Source organism: Haliotis rubra, unplaced genomic scaffold (genome assembly GCF_003918875.1).
Source record: "Haliotis rubra isolate DU_JTF1 unplaced genomic scaffold, ASM391887v1 Scf195, whole genome shotgun sequence".
NCBI lineage: Eukaryota > Metazoa > Mollusca > Gastropoda > Lepetellida > Haliotidae > Haliotis > Haliotis rubra.
In genome coordinates, this window is record NW_025765947.1 from 1,133,666 (window position 1) to 1,154,958 (window position 21,293).

Consider the following 21,293-nt stretch of genomic DNA (forward strand, 5'->3'; position numbering starts at 1 on the left):
TTAGACATATAAACTCAAAGCTTAATGTTTTTAAGAAATTATTTTCAAATTTCAAATTCTAATTGATGTAAACTTGCTTAACATTTCATTTGCAACAAAATTCTTTCAAAGGCTATAAAGAAAAGACTTTATCATCGGTCTTGATGAGTTTTAAGTAAGCACAATAATAGAAACAAAAAAGAGGGCCTGTATAAACTTTATACAGTGATTACAATGTGTCCTGATACGAATAATATTATCATGTTTCCTGCAATGTAACTTTTAAACATTACCGCTGAGTCAGTCAGTTAAAGAAAAGCGACATAAGCTATTTCCTGTGATTAATTATTCTTGTATTTTTTACGCCAATCTTCAAGACACAGAATGATGTTGCCTACAGATTTCCCCATACTCCCTCATCACCTTCACACAAAGCTGCATTGTTGCAGTGATGTTGCAGCGATGTTGTAGTCATGTTATATGTCACGACAGCTGTTTGAAACAGTGTATTCAAAACAAAAACAAAAACAAATTCCTGGGCTGCAAAATACATCCATTTTGTGTCCACAAATTTTTCCTTGTCAACAGGTCAATTTAAGTGCAACTTTTGTTCAGAATTTGAACGTGTTGAGAATCTAATCGTTTGCACAGAAAACACAACATGAAAACTATTCACAATTGATGTTTTCCTTCAATGAATATTTTCTCAACCAACTGTTAAGGGAGTATATCATATTGTCATCAGTTAATAAATGTCACATATTTCTGTCATATTCCAACAAAGGTGTACATCAGTCTGAAAATGGTCACTGAAGACTGTTTCCTGTCTGTCATACAGACCCTTAAACAAGTATATCCAAAAAAGCCATGTAAGTCTGGAATATGTCTAGAGTCTAGAGTTTATGGAAATGAAGAAAGTCATATTTTATGATTATAATTTAGGAACCGTTTTTCTGTAAATATGTTCATTTCAGAGACTAACTGTTAGCCTAAGTGTTTCCTAAACCCTGAGGTTTTGGTGTCTTGGTTGTAAAGCATGTCAGCCCTATAGTTGTGAGGATTATACAGCTCTTCTAACATATTTCTCTGACAACACGTCAACTCATAAAATATCACAATGGAATGTCCAATTTCTATGCTAATATTAGGTATCCCCTGAAATATCCTTTCTTAAGTATTCAATGGGCTGTTCAAGTAGGGTTGAAGTGTCGGTTTTGGTTGCAAGGGATGCTGGGAGTAGTTTCCTAAAACGAGGGAAATTGTCAATTGAGGTGTTAAAGAAGCCTTGCTCCAAGGCTGTACTGAATGCTTAGCCCATGGATGTATAGTCAGTCATTCTATCCTTTGAGGAGGCAAGTCTGATCAGCGGACAGTACTAGTCTGTTATTTATTACTTTTTAGAAAATATCATTTAAACTATTCATTTTTACCTTAGAGACTTGTGCAAGTCTAGTCTTAAAGCTATAATGTGGGTTACCTTAGGTCTTATGTTGATGAAGTTGAACAAGAATCCATGTATTGATAGTCATTAGGGAACTGTACCAACAAGGATTATTAATCAAAGGTCGAATATTGTTTTATGCTGCTGTGAGCAATATTCCAGTTGTAACATACTGATTATTAATTAATCAAATTTGAACTGGCAAACCAGTGGTTGATAGCATGAGCATCAATCTGAATCATAGGGTATAGTGAGGCCTAGTGGACCTGTAACACATTGTAACCACACAGTCATGTCATGACAAGCACTGATACTGGGGATATGGAATCCAAATACAGAATATCAGAAGATTATTTTCTCAAGACAGTGAGCATTGTGCTTGTGTAGTTTGTGACTGAAAAGAACAATCTTGACAGAATCGACTTCTATTCTTTATTCTTTCAATACGATGTATAGAGCTAGTGTACATTTATGAAGCAATTCTTAATTTTGAAGTTTGTTTTACAAAACAAATCTTATGGATAACAACTTCTTTATTTGAAGTTAATCAAGTCGGGAACAGACAATCCAGTGGTCAACATCATGAGCATCGATATATGTAATTGGGATACGATGACATGTCAACCAAGTCAGCGAGCCTGACTACCCAATCCCTTCTTAATCTGAAAGAATATAGAAGTTGAAATCCATACATTAATCCTGTTTTCAACGATTCTACAGAACTACAGAAATACCACTTAAGCATACTGAAAAGAACCAGATGGGTGTCTTTAGTACAAATAATCAGACATATTTATCACCAGAGCTGCGGAGACACGATGATGTAGAATGATATTGCTTGCAGACTTCCTTATAACTCCTGGCATCCCTCCATATCTAATCCTGATTCCTTATTATCTCATTGTGTTATCACATACTGTTATCACATACTAATGCAGACTCGTGTTTCCCCGTGAACCAAGTACTTACTGACGTGCGTCTACCTATCACTGACGCCTGGACTGGTGATAACGTCATTGAGCAGAATTGCTATATTTTGTGAATGTCTTCAAAAGTTTTCTCTTTAAAAATATACATAATTCAACTCTTTGATAAAAAGTCGAAACTGTTGAAATTTATCTAAAATATTTTTTTAAGAACGGAAACCTGCAGTTGTGAACTTTTCAAAGTTAAATAAACATGGATGAAACATGTTGTGAACCTTGTGAAGCTTTCGCTCTCACTCTTCATTGCAAACAAACAGTTCTTGCCAAAAGGTTTCTTATGGTAGGAAATACTGTGGTGTGTTTAAGAGGCTAGACAGTAGAGAAAGTTAAGATGATAAATATTTCTGATCATCTCAAAATATCAAAGGTTGGGCCTAATAGATGTACAGTGTGTTTGTTTAGACTGCTGAATTTGCAAAATTTTATAATTATTTGTTATTTTGATACCAATCAATGTAATTGATTAAATGTAGAAGATAACAAAATATGAGAACATGATCTTTGGTGCTCAAAGTTTTGTCAAAATATAACATTGCAGTTTACTGTTAGACAAGAAACATTCAATACCTTGGATGCCATTTCCTAATTATATAGACTTTGGTCTTCTGTTTATTTATTTCTTCGTTTGTGTGGTGTAACTTCACAAATTATAGCCCTCTTTAAACAAGATGGACGGAGTGAAGGAACAAAATTGTGTTATTTCAGACACTTGAGCACCATGGCTGTTGAGAGAGTATCTGGCTAATCGTGGTAGATATGGTGTGTTGAATGTGTTCACTGAACAAAGATAAACATTACACAGGTATTATCTACCGTTCCATTGGCTTATCATATAGTAATGTACACACTACTTAAGCTTTTCTCACATACACGTGATACTCGCATCCTCGGTTGTCGTATTATGTCAGCGTGTTTAATTTCTCCTTTTAAAAAATCTGTCAGTTGATATTAGTTGAAGTAGTGAAGAGATGCTCAGTGGTGATTTCCTGGAAGATTAACAACAAAAATGGTGTCACATTGATTCAGTCATCCCTGACCTAACAGCGATACTTTGTGATAACCTGGGAGCAATATTGTTGCTTGCTGGGATGCTAGTCTGATGGACCACCCTTGTGATGAACATTTACATACAGGGTAGAGGACATTCTCGAGCTGGGGCCATGGTTAAAGAAATGAATTTCTTTCTGTTGTTATGCTTGTCACTTGTGATAAAATTCCAGTCATATTCTTGATGACAAGATGTGGAAATTCTCTATTCAGAACAAGCTATTTTTGTTGAAAATTCACCTAAAATGTTCATACTATGTCTCTTTTTGGTGAACTTTTGTTTTGAAGTCAACGTGATTACACATATTTTAAATTTTAAAAATAATAGATGCTGTGCTGTTTCAAAATTGTCCTAGTCGTGGAATGTTTTGAAAAATGTCTAGAATGTATGGCAGACGATTGCTTTTGAATTGTTGTTTGTTTAAGACATATTTTTTTAAAAACAAACAAACAAAGCATGACCATGAGGCAAAGACTGCCATGACCTGTAAATATATGCCACAGCAGACCTGTCATTTATGATTTTTAAAAATAATGAATTATTTAAAATTGAGACTGACTTGAGGGGGTCCACCTGAAGTGTCGTCATAGCGGGATTGTTGCACTTGAGAACATTCAATGCAAAGATTGGCAGATTTAGGCCTTGGGATTCACCAAGTGTGCCTCAATTGTGTTTATTGTGTTGTTGTTTTGTGTTCAGACATGTCTCTCACATCACTGTTGACAAGTTAATCTTACCTGATTTACACCTTAACCAGCTGAAGAACTGTTAGGCCATAATAGCAAAATTGTTGAGTTAACATCCAAAGTTTTCAAAAGTGGAAGTGAGATTTATTTTATTTTATTTTATTTATTTATTTATTTATTTATTTATTTATTTATTTATTTATTTATTTATTTATTTATTTATTTATTTATTTATTTATTTATTTTATTTTATTTTATTTATTTATTTATTTTTATTTTATTTTATTTTATTTTATTTTATTTTATTTTATTTTATTTTATTTTATTTTTTATTTTATTTTATTTTTTATTTTATCCAAATACACATGTTAGTGGATTTAAGTGTCTGTATGAGAGCAAAAAAGAAAAAAATGTGAAGGATCAAATCAGAAATATTTCTGCCTGTATGGTTCTTTTTCCAGAAAAACAGCAGCCATTTGAAATGAATTTCCATATGGATGTCACAGATAACCATTGTGTTGTATGGTTTCAGGACTACAGTCATCGAGTCATCTCGGATCTGGTACAAGGACAGTGGCCCCTTGGTCAAGGTGGTCTGTGAGGAAAGTGAGTACATAGTCCAATTAGTGTTCTTGTAGTGTTGTAGTATTAATGTAGGACAGTGGAGGAAAGTACATAGTCTCATTTAGTGTTCTTGTAGTCTTTAAGTGTTATTGTAGGACAGAGGAAAGTAAGTCATTAGTCTCATTTAGTGTTCTTGTAGTGTTGTAGTGTTAATGTAGGACAGAAGAAAGTGAGAACATAGTCTCATTTAGTGTTCTTGTAGTGTTGTAGTGTTAATGTAGGACAGAAGAAAGTGAGAACATAGTCTTATTTAGTGTTCTTGTAGTGTTGTAGTGTTAATGTAGAACTGTGAGGAAAGTGAGTACAAAATCTCATTTGATGTTCTTGCAGTGTTGTAGTGCCAGTACACTTATGATAAAGAACCAATAAGGTGCTCTCTTCAGTTGATCTAGTGCTTCATATTCATACAGGCTTTTGATTCAAAGTAATTCTAGTGTCATCATGTTTCTGTTGTCAGCATTAAATTTCAATGTTGAACCATATTGTCAACATGACAATTGGATTGTTGACATCAATGAACAATAGAGTTTAAGTTCAGGATGTGTCATGTATATAAACTCACAAGCATACAGCAAACACATAGAGGTACAAGATTGCAGAGCATCAGATGACCCTTGGATGTAGAGGCACTGGAGCAGAAGAATGCACTGATGCAGTGTTTGAAATAAAGCACTGATGCACAGTTTCTGGAACAGCATAAACATAAACCATTGATTCATTTTTTCTGAAACATCAGTGAAGTGCTGACGGAGTTGCTGAAGCATGATGACGTAGATGACGATGTTGATGATGATGTTCATGGTGATAAATTATGGCATACAAATGGAATGTTGAAAAAAATGACAGTGAAGTCAGATAATATCAGACAGGTGATAAATCGATATCGTAGCACAATTCATATTTTTGACAAAAGGTAGAGAGCTTTTTCTCCGGATAGGATATCCTTGTTTATAGGGAGTCTTCTATGTAAGACTGAGTCCGGAAATGTGTCACAGTAGTGTGAATCGTTACTAGGTACCGCTGATTTCTATTCAGACCAATAATTATCGCTGCTGTGATAAGAGAATACTTACAAATGGCAGGTTTGAAACCTCTCTAAGTCAGAAATGAAGAAAATGTAAAAATAGATTATCTAATTTTTGTATGTGGCTGCTGTTAATGAACTATTAAACACTGGACTTGTGTTTATGTTTTTGTAGAATCTAAACAATAATACATATTTATTCTGTTTTACACCCTTATGCAAAACAAATCTGTCTTTGCAACACAAGGATCAGTCAACAGGAAGGTTCGTAGGTTTGCTTTGAGGACAAAATTGCTAAACCAGAGTGAGTAAGTGAGTATTGTTTTACGCCCCTTTCAGCAATATTCCAGCAATATCATGGCTGGGGACACCAGAAATGGGTTATACACATTGTACCCGTGTGGGGATTCGAACCTTGGTCTTTGGCATGACGAGCAGACACTTTAACCACTAAGCTACCCCATCACCCCTAAACTGGAATGATAAATTTCCAAATCTATGTACCTGTAATAACTAATGACTAATTGTTTGGTTTTGCAGTGGTAACCATTATGTATTTTTATGAGAACACCACCAATAAAGATCAGGTTTTAATGCTTGATGATAGATATTATATAGCACACATATCCAAGCAATTAGTACATGCTCAAGGCGCTGGAGTGTTCTCTTGATCAACGGGTCTTTTTCTGGCATTGTTTTATCCAACTCAGCTCCCTGGGGAGTATTCAACTCATGCAGCCTGTTAGGCACAGCGAGTTATCACACAGCCTCATCCTCACAAGGTACCCATTTGCAGCTGAGTTAACTGGGACACATAGTCACAGTATTTTGTCCAATGATACTGCACCTTACTATACCCGTAACTAGGTGTCTGCACGTGTTCGTGTGTCCACCATCTGGTCACCTACCATCGAATGAGTGGGTTATTTAAAGTGTACAGGGTTGTGTACTGCACTCTAGGGGTTGTGACAACACTGAAAGAGCCTGCAAGTAATGTTAGCTGCTATGTTTTTACACCTGGTAACCAGTGGGGATCGATCCAGGCACGTTTCGCTTTCTAGCGCAGCACCTTAGGCAGCTCACCCACCATGCTAATTGTATGTTAATATATTGCATACAGTCTCAAAATGTAAAAAATTTACAATGTAAAAATATTTTAGAGTTTTGGAAAGAACAACTTTAAAAAATCTCAATTTAGGACACAATAACTTTTTTCCCAATTGCCTGCCAGTAACACTAGGCTTGGATAATCCCTGATTCAATGATAAGCATTGTGACTGAAAAAGCAAATTACCATATCCCTTCATCTTGGTAAACTGCAAATGTATGCAGTGATGTGATACTGGTTCGGTGTGATGTATATTTTAGTACTCATTGATGTACTCACAGGACCTCTGTCGATCATATATACCTTTAGTCCTTCACTGACTTGAACTTGACATGTGAGTTAGATCAGCCTGATACTATAAAATTATTAGCTAATTTCTTGCCTCGTCTTAAGAAACCCAGGTAATTTATGGAGCATGTAAAAATGACTTGTAGTCAGTTAAAACCTGCCAACGCAAGAACGTGGAAAAAATTAATATCGTCTGTCATGTAATGGTTGTCGTGAAGACGATCGTCTCTTTGTGTGTATTACATTCTTGTAGCAAGGGTACTCTCAGCTTTGATGTGGCTTGGCCGAACTTTGACGTCATATCATAAAGTTTATCATAAAGGACAAATCTTGAGATGCAACAAAACTTTGACCTGTTTTGGGTACATTTAACTCAGAAAAGTAATCCTGATTACAATTTTGTCTTCTTCAAGCAATAGGCTTGAATGAATATAAAGATGGATGTTAATCTGATATAGGATTTTAATGGGGTGGCAAGTACACCATCAAATAATGTTTTAGAAAACTAGAATCAAGAAATTATCTCAATAATATATTCAGTGAGTGCACATTGAAGATATGTAAAGTCGATTTGATGATAATTAATAATGGAAGAATTCTGTTTCAGTGGTGGTGGTGCAGTGAAATGGGGTTTAATGTCATACTTAAGAATATTTCACTCATATGACGACATGCATGCGTGTGTATGTGTGGCTGCTTGTACTAGCCCAGACATAAGCTGGTTTTATAGTGCAAGCTCACTGAGATACCATGCCACAGTGAAGCATGAATACCCCACTCAGACACATTATACTGACTCCGAGCCGACCAGTCCTTGTTGTACCCATTAATGCCGAGCGCCAGACAGGGACCAACAAGTACCATATTTTAACATCTTTTGGTATGACATGTCCATGGATCAAACCCATGACCTTCCGTTGGGTGGACACTCTAACACCATGGAGGCAGTTGAATTCTGTTTCAAGGTAGTAGTGTAGCATATTTTTGTGATGCGTTTTAAATTTGGAACTAATCCAGGATGAATATTATGATTATGATATTAGTTATGTTGACTTTATATGTGATGTTGAGACATGGAGTGCCCAACTGATGGAGGCACTGGAACTCACTGTGCAGAGTTGTGTCCCTTGTTCCTAGGTTGTCAGAACCATATCGGTGTTTGTGAGTTTCAAAGAATTGGTAAACACCTAAAACTTGCATCCATTTTGGTTTTGCTCCAACATCACTCACTCACTCACTCACTCACTCACTCACTCACTCACTCACTCACTCACTCACTCACTCACTCACTCACTCACTCACTCACTCACTCACTCACTCACTCACTCACTCACTCACTCACTCACTCACTCACTCACTCACTCACTCACTCACTCACTCACTCACTCACTCACTCACTCACTCACTCACTCACTCACTCACTCACTCACTCACTCACTCACACTCTCTACAATGACATTGAAGTGAGCTTGAGGTATCAATCTATTCCTCATCCTAGAATATGGCCATGAAATCAACAAACACTCTGTTTTGCAAGGGACAATCAAAAGGGAAAAGATATTCACCCACTGGAAATGTTAGAACTGGTAAATTAGACATTCTTACAGAATCATAAGGAAACCCCAAACATACACAATCTTCCATCACAATGGTTTCATTGTCCAAAGAAATTATTGACTTTCTATTTTCCCATCAATTCAAGTACCAAAACATTTCAGTTGTGTTTAAAAAACGCAAGTGTCTGTTTGGGCATATCTGTTTAATGAGATACTCAATACTGCACACAGGGTAATCATATTTGCATTGAAATTGTAGACATTTATGAGATGATATCACAGTCAAATTTAGTTAGTAAAGCATGTTCCCACCTTGCAGTTCTCAGTGGGAGTTTGCCACTGTCAATAGATTCGTAATATACATGATCTGACAGGCCAATCTCTGTATAATATCTCACCACGACGCAGACAAACCTACATCATGTCATATTAGTAAGTTGTGGGAATGGATCAGATCCCTGAAATACTCCCCCAAACATATTTTTTTTCGTCGATGTCTTTCAATCAGCCCCAAGCTGTGTAAAGACGCAAGCGTGTAATTTGTTTCGTCTTGTCAAAGCCTGGTTTGTCCAGATCCCATCTTCCTATGCTCTTGAAATAAACATGTCATCTCTGCTTTGTGGGGTATGGAAACTGAAAACTCTGTAATTGCCACAGAAAAATCTGCTTATTCATATCTTGCTGAGCAGGTAAGTGTGCTTTATCTGTGACAGATCATAGGGCGGTATATAGTTGAACCACACGGGTATGCGATAAATACTTATATCACCCGATGGTTTCATAGTGAGGATTCATCCTGCTGGGCTGATAATGCAGACTGCTGTTCCTCGAGATATGCAAGGCGATGAAGTCTATAGCTACGCTAAACCATGCTGTTCGATGATTTCAGTTCTCATGTGATAAACCCCAGATCCTTTTCAGAAAATCTCGTAATGATGTTTACGATTAAACAAAAAATGATTGTCTCCCTTAGAGGGTCAGGATTTTGAAAAATGTTAGGGCGGAATACCTCTTACCTGAGCAGCTGATATAAATAGATAGATCCTGAGAATATTTGTATGATAGGAAAATTTAAAGTAGAAGGCGACTTACGTGGGGTCTGAAAAATTTATTCAAGAATTTGTCAAATTAACTGTAATGGTTGCAGTCACAACCTATAGGTTTTGTTCTCTGTAGGTTTGCGTGTAATGTTTGCTTCATGCATAACTGCATACTGTGGGAAAATATCCACCTACTGATCTCTTCGTCATCTCTGAAGTTGAAATCATTCTGGTAAAGATTGCATGACATAAGTTAAAAATTACTTTCTTAAGATGGACTATTTTTGGGGATTCTGGGCGTGAGTCATGGGATGTGCATGTAGGAGTAGGCTTAAGTCTGAATGGTTTTCAGCATCTCGGAAATTGCGTAAACATTTAAGCTGGTGAAAGTTGCTCCTTGCTGTTTTGGTATGTTGTTTAAACTATCTGGCAGAGAGAGACATATCTATGTAATTTCCTGAAATCAATATAGCAGTGTAAATAAATAAGTTCTGTTGGAGTAGACGCTGCCCACAAACAGTTTAAACAGCTGTAGTTGAAATGATCCACAGGTTGGCAGAAGGAATTTCGGCTGTGAATTTCCTCATTGAAGCCAGGTTTTTAGCTCCCCTCCTTAGCCAAGATATGACTTTGACATGGAGGAGAATATGCTTTCTCTGCACATATCGCAGACAATTTTGTTTTGTTTGGTTTTGTTGAAATTTAGTGTAGGGGAAAGACTGTGTAGGGAGTGAAGTGTTAGGCCTTAGTGAGGTGGAATGGAGTGTAATGTTGTGTACAGGATTATTTCCCTTATATAGCCATGTGCAGGCAAGTGTATGTGGTTGCTTGTGGTAGTTCTGATGTATGTTGGTTGTTTAGTGATAGACCACTGAAATACCATCCTACAGGAATAACTCACAACCCCCAAGAGAGAGAAGAGAGAGAGAGAGAGAGAGAGAGAGAGAGAGAGAGAGAGAGAGAGAGAGAGAGAGAGAGAGAGAGGGAGGGAGGAGGGAGAGAGGGAGAGAGAGGAGAGAGAGAGAGAGAGAAGAGAGAGAGAAAAGGAGAGAGAGAGGAGAGAGAGAGAGCATCTGCCTTTATGGTCTGTGGAGAGAGGAGGGAAGAGTGAGATAGAAGGGGAGAGAAGGAAATAGAAAGAGAGAGAGAAGGAAAAGGGGAGAAGAGTTGGAAAGTGTGAGAGAGAGGGGTTGGAGAGTGAGAGAGGCAAAGTGAGATTAGGAGAGAGTGAGAGACAGAGGAGAGTGAGAAAGAGAGAAGGAGGGAGGAGTGAGTGAGTTTAGTTTTACGCCGCTTTTAGCAATGTTCCAGCAATATTGCGGAGGGAAAACCAGATATGGGTTTCACACATTGTGCCCATGTGGGGAATCGAACCCGGTCCTCGGCATGACGAGCTAACACCTTAACCACCATGCTACCCCACCGCCCCAGGGAGGGAGGAAGTGTGAGATAGAGAGGAGAAATATTTAATTAAGTTGGAAGAGATTTAGGGTACATATGAAGGTAAAATGACAAAAAGAGTAGTGATTGTGTTGGTATGAACAACAGAATTATGTTCAGGAAGGAAAGCTATTCTGCCAGGAAGAGAGAGAGATCACTTATATCTGAGTGAGAGCGACAAGACCTGCACCGACATTAACTGCCCATATCTGTGCCTACTGCTGCGTGTTGTCTCAGGTTGGAAATAGCATCTTGTGGAGCCAATGAAAAGAAACAAGAACCTCCATGTTTCTTCCCTGAATGGTGGATTAATGTTTAAAAGGTTACCCAGTGAATATCTCCGGAACTGGTAAATGATAGGCTTTTAATGAGCTGTTTGCTTGTGTAGACCTGCAGAACATTGTATTGAAGTACACATACCACCCATGTTGGTTTCAGAAGTCATTTTTTAGAGTTCTATTTGAGAACAACAAACCTTGGAACTCTTTTGTCAGATCTTGGGGTTACAGTATGAAGCATGTTAGACAAGTTTTCAACAAAATATCAGAATATTGGTATCTGGGCCATCTTGCCCTATGTTATTGGGGTCCAATGCAGAATTACTGTCTGGACAACACAGGCAAATATGATGGCGTACTGGACAAATGCCATAAATTATTTTATCAGGGCCAGTAATTCTGACATAAGAGGCGACTAACGGGATTGGATGGTCAGGCTTGCTGACTTGGTTGTCACATGTCATTGTATTCCAGTTGTGTAGATCAATGCTCATGCTGTTGATCACTGGATTGTCTGGTCCTGACTTGATTATTTACAGACCATTGCCATATAGCTGGAATATTGCTGTGTGCGGCGTTAAACAACAAACCAACTAACAGTAATTATGAGAACTAAGAGGTTCTAATCATCTGGAGCAAAATTTATAAAAACAGGACAACAAATGCTTCTGTAGCTGTTGTGATGTTTGCTAAGTGAAACAATTATCAAGGTTTCACACTGATTTTAGCAATATTCTATGACTACCACGGCGGGGAACACCAGAAATAGGCTTAACACAGTCTACCTGGGTCTTTGGCATGACAAGCGAATGCCTTAACCACCCAGCTGCCCCACTTCCCTGAAAGAAATTTGTACAGACTGGACTGTTCATAGGTGGTTGGGTGTGGTAGGACTAGAGGGAGTGAGTGAGTTAGGTTTTATGCCGCCTTTATCAATATTCCAGCAATATCACGGCGAGGGACACCAGAAATGGGCTTCACACTATGTGCCCATGTGGGGAATCAAACCAGGTCTTTAGCATGACAAGCAAACATTTTAACCACTAGGCTACCCCACGCCCCTGGTGGGGGAAGAACCTCAAGATACTGACATATGATAAATCAAATGTCTTAGAAACGATTGCTCGATAAAAGTCAGTTTGAATAAAACCTGTTTGATGTGAACACTTTTTGCTAAGTATCCCAGGATTATCTTTAAAGCTGTATATTGTCCTACCTGAGATGAACCATGACATACCTTATCAGACATTAAAATCTAAGACTTGTTTGAAAATACAAGTTTTTGCGAGGAGGTAATATTTTGATTACCCAGATGCACTTGTTGTGTAGTGCACTTAATATGCTTTCCACAGGATGAGGGTCTGATAAGGTAGTGTGTGTACATGACATCAAAGAAATTCTTCATAGTTACCTTTGATCTCCTAAACAGGGCCTCAATGAAAGTCTATCTTGAACTTAACAATGGAGGGATTAGAATCAGTCATCTAAATAACCCTGCTCCTTTTCAGGTTTAGTGACCACAGATACTGGAGATAACATTTAGGAAAGTATCATCCACACTGATTATCTGAATGTGTTGGAAGGAAACTATCATGTTCTGTACAGGATATCTGATACAGTCTGCATACATATATTTTGGTGCATTCACATAAAGCAATGGAAAGAGATGTAGGAAAGGGGTATTAGCAATTACTGATTGGATGATTGTTGAGTTGAGTGATTATCTCGGCATCTGCACTAGGTTACAGAGAGACAGCCAGTGAAACGAGCAAGATAGGATGCAGATATATGATGACATGTTGTTTCTATCTGGCGACCATGTTGATGTAAGAAATATGTCTCTGAGCCGAAACCTGTCTGTGAGCCAACTGGGAACAAGGTTTATGCTTAGTGTGACGTGTACACTTGTCAATTAAATCAAGTTTGGACAAATAATTATTTATTTGTTCGACTTTAACAAGTTGGCAGTGATATGTTTCAGTCAGTCGAGGTGTGTTTTTCTTCAGCCGTGTGTGGCCTGAGTTCGGTTGGTGGCAGTTGTTTAAAACACTGAAAATGAAGATTTGGGGATAAGTTTTACGTCATTAATTCCTGTCAGTCATGATTTTACCGCTGTCTTGATAGCATATACAACATAATGAGGTTGTGTTTAGTGTAGGTGGTAGGTGCTAATGTCAATTTGAAAGACAGAGCACTTTTGTAATCTAAGACATTCATTTATATTTTCTGAAAGGTGAAGACAAACAATTATATTTTCAGCATATCCATACATATCCAATAAATATTTTCCCAAAATAGTGAGTGAGTTTAGTTTTATGCTGCTTTTAGCAATATTTCAGCAATATCACGGAGGGGAACACCAGAAGTGGGCTTCACACATTGTACCCATGTAGGGAATCGAACTCGGGCCCTTGGTGTGACAAGCTAACGCCTTAGCCACTAGGCTACCCCACCACCCCTTTTCCAAAACTAAAATGTAAAGCTCAAGCAAAAAGTATTTGTTCAGAAGCAAAATACTTTTTCTAAATACTTTTAGTCCCACCCTAAGATTTGGTCATTAAATACAACCTTCTAGTTAATGACTCCATTGGATGTTCCTGAACAGAATATGTCCCTATACTTGCTGGAAAAACCATGATGAGGATTGGGTGGACACAATCTGTGAGTGAGTGAGTGAGTTTAGTATTATGCCAAACTCAGCAATATTCCAGCAATATGGCGGCAGTCTGTAAATGAACAAATCTGGACCAGACAATCCAGTGATCAACAGCATGAGCATCGATCTACACAATAAGGATATGATGACGTGTCAATCTGTGACTGAATGAGTGCCATTATGACCCAATGATGTGGTTGTCATGCTTTCAACCACTGGTTTGTGTTTGTCATATTTACAGTAGCTCTAAAATATTACTCTCGGTGTCATATAAGCCCCAACCAAACACTGGAAATCATGCATTCAGTCTGTGGGTATTTTAACTTTATACATTACACAAAGCAAACTTAGTGCTAAGGTCATCGTAACTCCCATACTGTAACACTGACTTATGATCATTGTATCGCTAAGGTCACTTTGTAGAACAAGAGCCCTGTTATGAATATGAATGTATATATGTGTTCTCTGACTTAGAACTACTTTCCAAAAACTGCTTTCAAAGCAAACTTAGTGCTAAGGTCATCGTAACTCCCATACTGTAACACTGACTTATGATCATCATATTGCTAAGATCACTTTGTGGAACAGAGCTCTGTTATGAATGTCTATATGAACGTATATATGTGTTCTCTGACTTGAACTACTTTCCAAAAACTGCTTTCACCTTAAAAATTGCAACCTATTCAGTAAGAATACTTGTGTTATTTTCAGTGACCCAGCAGGATTCTGGGGTCAATGTTCCGGAGAATGCTCCGTCTCACTTGCAGCAGAAGCAGGAATGCTGTGCTTGCGGTCACGCCAAGTATGTCATCACATTCAAGGGGCTGTGGTCACGTCATACCCATCCCAAAAACTTCCCCACCGGAGACAGTAAGTTTTGTTTGAGTCAATCATTAAAAGTCAGCAAATATTTAGACAATGACATTCAAAGGCTTTTACAAAAAATAAAATTGTTTTAAGCCCTTTAAATATGTAGATGGAAAATAGCACTGAAAATTTGGTTTGTGGGAATGTCGACCAGGAATTCTTGTGTAAATATACACAACATGGATAATTAGTAGTATTCAAATAACATTTCTTTTGAAGACAAAATGTTTTCCTCAGATGTTATATTTGAAATTATAACATTTTATGACATTTGAAGAATGGAAGGTAAGAAAATCTACATGTGTGTTTGTTATGTAAATTTGTTTGTATAATTCTTTGATTAAAGTGATATAGAAATATTGTTAATTAGTGAGTGAGTGAGTTTGGTTTTATGCTGCATTTAGCAATATTCCAGCAATATCACGGCGGGGGACACCAGAAATGGGCTTCACGCATTGTACCCATGTGGGGAATCGATCCCGTGTCTCAGGTGTGACGAGCAAACGCTTTAATCACTAGGCTACCCCACCGCCCCTATTAATTACAGAGGGTCTGTTTATACATAGTTTTCAAAATCTGTAGTGGAAAGTTGTCAAAGGTAGTGCGCCAGGTTGTGTAGAGTTGCATCCCTTTGTCTGTGTCAGGATCTGCTCATCATGAGTTGAAATCCGAGATTAAGATCCTTTGAATGTTGTCAATACCTACAGTATGCATTAAAGATTGTTTATCTTCCACACAAAACTGACCCAAAATCTTAGAGAAACTTACTTTATAAACCAAGATGGTTAGACTGAACATTTAAACAGAATAAGATAACTTTGAAGATGACTTTCACTCAATAAACAGCTTTTCTTTAAATTCATTTATGTTGTGCAGGATGGAATTTGCCAGTTTCGTTTTTCTAAGGGGCCATAACTCTAGGTTTCTAGGTTAAGTTGAGTTTTACGTCACATCAGCATTATTCCAGCCATATAGCGTGGAGAACCAAATCTGCATACATGGACATTTTAAGCACAAAGTCCAAATGATTTTCTTGAAAAAATCTATATGTTCATTATATTATTATTTACTTTTCCAGGTGCATTTCTTCTGCATTGGTCCAACATCGTCGGCGCCTCTCACAGTAACGACTACCGTATCTGGGACTATGGCAGTTACGCGTCTGAAGCTGTGCGAGAAGTCTGTGAATACGGCTCTTCCCGTTCCCTCACAGAAGACATGAAGAGAAATGTAAGTGCCGTCTTCGTCATCAAACATAAAAACTTTCAATAAAGACGCATACTGTGTCCTGTTAGAGTATGTCCCTGGCTCAAGGCAGGAAGAGAAATGTAAGTATTGTCTGTGACACATACTTAAAACTTGGGTTTTAACAGAACATCATCCCTCAAGACATGAAGAGAAATTCATGTGCTGCTTGCATCCTCATACTTGAGATGGTAGAAAACTCACATTTAAAGTACAATCCTTCACCAAAAAAATGAAGAAAAATATAAGTGCTGTCCGCAGTGCAAACTTGTAACAGTATGAAAATGATGCATGTTGTGTCTTTCAAGGCATGAAGATAAACGTAAGTGCTATCAGTTACGTAATTAGATTTTATGCAAACATGAAGCATAGCTTGTGATTAAGAGTATATTCTCCTTAGACATGACGATAAGGCTCTGTCTGTAACATTAACATAAAACTGTATCAAAGTGATGCATATTGTGTATCTTTAGAACATAATCTCTCAAGACAAGATGAAACATTTAAATGCTGTCAGCAACACAACCTGAAATGGTACAAAAGTGATGCATAGGTTGTCCTTTAGAGAATAATCTCTCAAAACAAGACGAGAAATGTAAGTGCTGTCACAGGGCCATGCATAAAACGGAACAAAAATGATTCACATTGTGTGCCTAGAGAATATATGAAATGTTATTTTAACTGGGTACAATCCAACCAGCCATGTAATAATGCTCTTGTCTATATCTCCTGATTTCATGGGTAGTTAGCTACAAGAATGGCCAACTCTGGCTATAGAGGACTTCATTGTGTGGAGCAACTTGTGCATCCAGGTCTTCATGCATCACTAGTGTACTGACATGACTAGGAGAAAGTTATGTCCGGTTTACACCGGCTGAACACCAGCCCTGCAGGTGATGTGGTCTCACTATAGGTTGTGTGTTCTACAATACAATATACAGTGTTAGAGACCGATGTCATATTGATGGAATATTGCCATGTGTGGCGTTAAACAACAAACCAACATCATTCACTTAAGCCACTTTTTGTTTTATGGTTCAAGGATTTATACTGACCAATAAACTGGGTTGGTTGAAAAATACTACTCCAAGAAGTAAAGGACATCTGATTCTTCTTATAGTTGATCTTACATCCTGTGACAAATTAACAAAAGTTAAATGACAGAATCTTATGACAGATTAACTTTACTCATTTGTAAATCTATTGAGGTAAAGATGAAATGATCTGATGTGAAAAACATATATGCTGAAATAAAGATAGCAAGTTCTTATGTACATATTATGAGAAAAATAATCACAGAAAGGATACAAATAATTATATAAGATTAAAAATCTTGATATTATTTTAATGACATTGTATTTTTTCTTGAAGTATGTCATTGTAGCAAATCCTTATAAATCTTGCAGTGAGTTGTCAAGTATAGAACAAAGACATTGACTCTTAAATGGAAACAGTGTTGGAAATCGAAATCAAGAATTGATGGAAGAAGTTTATAATTCATTTTTTAAGCTGCCCAGGTTCAGAAATTAAATTACACAAATTCTACATCGGTTACGAGATATGACAACTGGTCATGGAGAATTAATGGAAGAACTTTATAATTCAGTTTTAATCTTCCGAAGTACAGTGATTAAGTTATACGAAATCTACAATGGCTATGAGATATGACAGATATGGGTTATGAAAAATTAATGGAAAAACTTTATAATTCATTTTTAAGCTTCCGAGGTACAGAGATTAAATTATACAAATTCTATTATGAGATATGACAGCTAGGTTATCAAGACAGTATTTTGTAATACCTGGCAACTTTTCATAAGTAAAACATGTTGCAGGTCAAGTGAATATCAGGTCAGCCTCAATAAAGTAATGATGACTGGTGCAAAGGTAACACAGATGTGAACGTGTTGATAGGCGAATAGTTTTGATATTTAGCTAAGAAGAAAGCAGTATGATGTTTACACGTGGCAGGGGGTTCCCGAGGTAATTAGCAAGGAGGGACGAGTGGCTACATTGTGTCAATATTGACTACAAAGCAACACTAGAGGTGCCCTCTTGCAATTACAAGTATTCCCATACCAGTGTTGAACAGAATTACAAATATGCATCCCTCTCAAGTCGACTGATTGTCAGCGATGGCGGCATGCTCTGTGAATGTCAGCTGTGACTTTTTGCCCAAATCTTACAAGTATGCACACTGTTTGATTAATATGGACAAGGACTTGTGTATGAGGTGAGATTTGTCAAATGAGGGTGTGGAAGGGTCACAAAGGTCATGGGAGTAAGGGGAGATAACTCTAAATGTTATATTTGGGCCCTGGCATTCTCAAGGGAAATGTCACCAAGTGCTGTGGGTAGTAATTAGGGTCAGGGCATTGAAACAGGTACTTACAGGTATTGAATAATCAACAATAGTGGGTACCCCCATGTTGTGATGATAGACAGCAAGTATGTACTGTACAGTTTATGTTTCAGTCTGTTCAGTGTTGCAGTATTTATGTTGCAAAGAGCATGGAATCCTTGCACAAATATTTTCTGTGCATGGTTCAATGTCCTGATTTTGATCTTAAAATATTCGGATCATTCACAAGAAACATTCAAGGGAAAAAAGACTTTCATCTTTCCTTAAACAAACACGTCCATATAATGATATTTAGATACGTAAAGATATACAATGGTTCTGTTTACATTGAAGAAATATGAATTTATATTTTTGTACTGTCCAAATATTGACCGCATTTGACTTCTTGACCCATAAAGAAACTATTTTCAACAGATATCCAGTTCAGCTATGCTTTTCTTTGATATTTGGAATGTTTTACAACATTTATCAAATGTATTTTCTTATTGTTGGTTCTGTATTTTCATCAGAGATACCACAAGATGGTCTTTCCTTCTGAAGGAAAACTTTGAGAATAACATTTAGTGTAGACTGAAAAATGAATAATAGTAGGTGCTGTTGGCTCGCTGGTTGAAAAACAAACTTAAATGGGATACAAAGCAAAGGAATCTTTTGATTTCATCTTTGTCTATGAATACTTTTCTTGAAAAGTGTTTTTTCCCCATACAACTCTGGATATGATAAACTTGCTTTTTCTCTTGACAAACGGATACTTAACTAAGTATATCATAAATTTGATGAATATTAATCAAGTTGTCCTTTTGCAAAATTCTGCTTACCTGATAAATTCAGGTATCATGGATGAATGTGATGTCATCCATTGCATGGTGACTGACATCATATGCGTCTCTCAACTGTGACAGTGAGAGTGCTGCAAAAAATGAATGATAGTTTTTTGCGTTATGATGTTGATAAACATGATGTGTGTTCCTTCTTTTGGGTGTTATAGAGTATTTGACCCGTGAAGGTCCGGATTAGAATGAGCCATCAGTAACCCATGCTTGTCGTAAGAGGCGACTAGCGGGATCAGGTGGTCAGGCTCGCTGACTTGGTTGACACATGTCATCAGTTCCCAATTGAGCAGATTGATGCTCATGCTGTTGATCACTGAATTGTCTGGTCCTGACTCGATTACTTACAGACCGCCGCCATATAGTTGGAATATTGCTGAGTGTGGCGTAAAACTATACTCACTCACTCAATTTTCTGTACAGAGTTGCATCCCTTGGGCGCGTTAGAATCCAATGATCATTGGTTCTAATCCAATTTGCCCTGATAATGTTTCGAGGATTTTCAGTACCATGCCAAAGTGGTAAGCGTCTAAGATCTGCAACAATTTGCCCTCTCCTCCCACATCAGTGAGTGAGTGAGTGAGTGGGGTTTTACGCCACTTTTAGCAATATTCCAGCAATATCATGGCGGGGGACACCAGAAATGGGCTTCACACATTGTACCCATGTGGGGAATCGAACCCAGGTCTTCAGCACACTGTAACCACTAGGCTGCCCCACTACAGCCCTCCCACATCAAGCTGACACACTGTGATACAAGTGGAACACTATTTAGTGTTAAACCCAGCTCACTCACTCACTCACTCATAATGATTTTGCAAATTTTAGACGAGGCAGCTGTGATAATTTCGATAAATGGCTGTCACCTTTCAAATCTATCATGCATAAAAAAAATGTAGGCTGTTAATTAACATCAAAACTACTCGTAAATTCCACTTTGATGGTAGAGCTCTTCCAATTTAGTCGTAAACATCACCTTTTGACCTGAGCCAGTCATTATCTGAACAGCTGAACTTGAAACTTCACTCTTTAAATCAAGATAATTGATAGTAGATTGATAGGCTTCAGCTTAATTAAGTGTAATTATAAATAAATAATTACTTTTGTCAAAATACCTTTAAAAAGAAATGCGAAACTTGAAAAACAGAGACAATCTTAAGAAAGCATAGCAGGTTGAATAAAGCTTTCAAACCTGTAACACTAGACAGCTTATCTCTGACTCTGTGTCATAATCTCGAAAGAGATAGCTATCTCCAACACCAGCCCCAAACCGTCATGTTAAACACTAATATTACATATTTACACCGTGAATAAGACATATATTTCACGATAAAGAGGATGGCAGTGAAATTGGATTCTCAACCTTGTCTACCAACAGCACATTGGCCATAGTTTAGTTTTATTTTCAGCAGCCCTTCGACCCAAATGTCAGCCTCCCAGGAAGCGTAATTTTAAGGAAAATTATTTCTGTATATTGTATATTCCTGTTTTCTGCCCTCTGTGTATGTTGTAGTGTTAGATTTGTGTGGAACACTACTTACGGAGTCGTAATTTATTTGTTTGGATTAGATTTTTTGTAAGTGCAATATTCCTGTTTTACGCAGTTGTAGTTTATTTGTTTGGATTAGATGTTTCGTAAGTGCGATATTCCTGTTTTATGATGAAGATTTGGTTTCAAGATAAGTAGTTGTCACATGACTTATCTGTATACAGGAGATAAAGCTTCAAATACATGTTATCACCATAGATACCAAATGAACTCAAAATGCAATATTTCTGTCATTTTGTTTCTAAATATAGATAATTATAGGAATGTTTGACCTTTTGAGAAATTT

The 21,293-nt window shown here is 37.3% G+C and overlaps 1 protein-coding gene across 1 annotated transcript in view; it reads left to right on the forward strand.

Annotated features, from left to right (window-relative positions):
• LOC124274848 (spondin-1-like) overlaps positions 1-21,293 on the forward strand; it is a 129,375-nt gene that overhangs the window by 92,119 nt on the left and 15,963 nt on the right. The window contains exons 4-6 of the mRNA XM_046710214.1: positions 4,673-4,746; positions 14,866-15,024; positions 16,100-16,251. Coding sequence (XP_046566170.1) covers positions 4,673-4,746; positions 14,866-15,024; positions 16,100-16,251 — 385 coding nt within the window. The remainder of the gene's footprint in view (positions 1-4,672; positions 4,747-14,865; positions 15,025-16,099; positions 16,252-21,293) is intronic.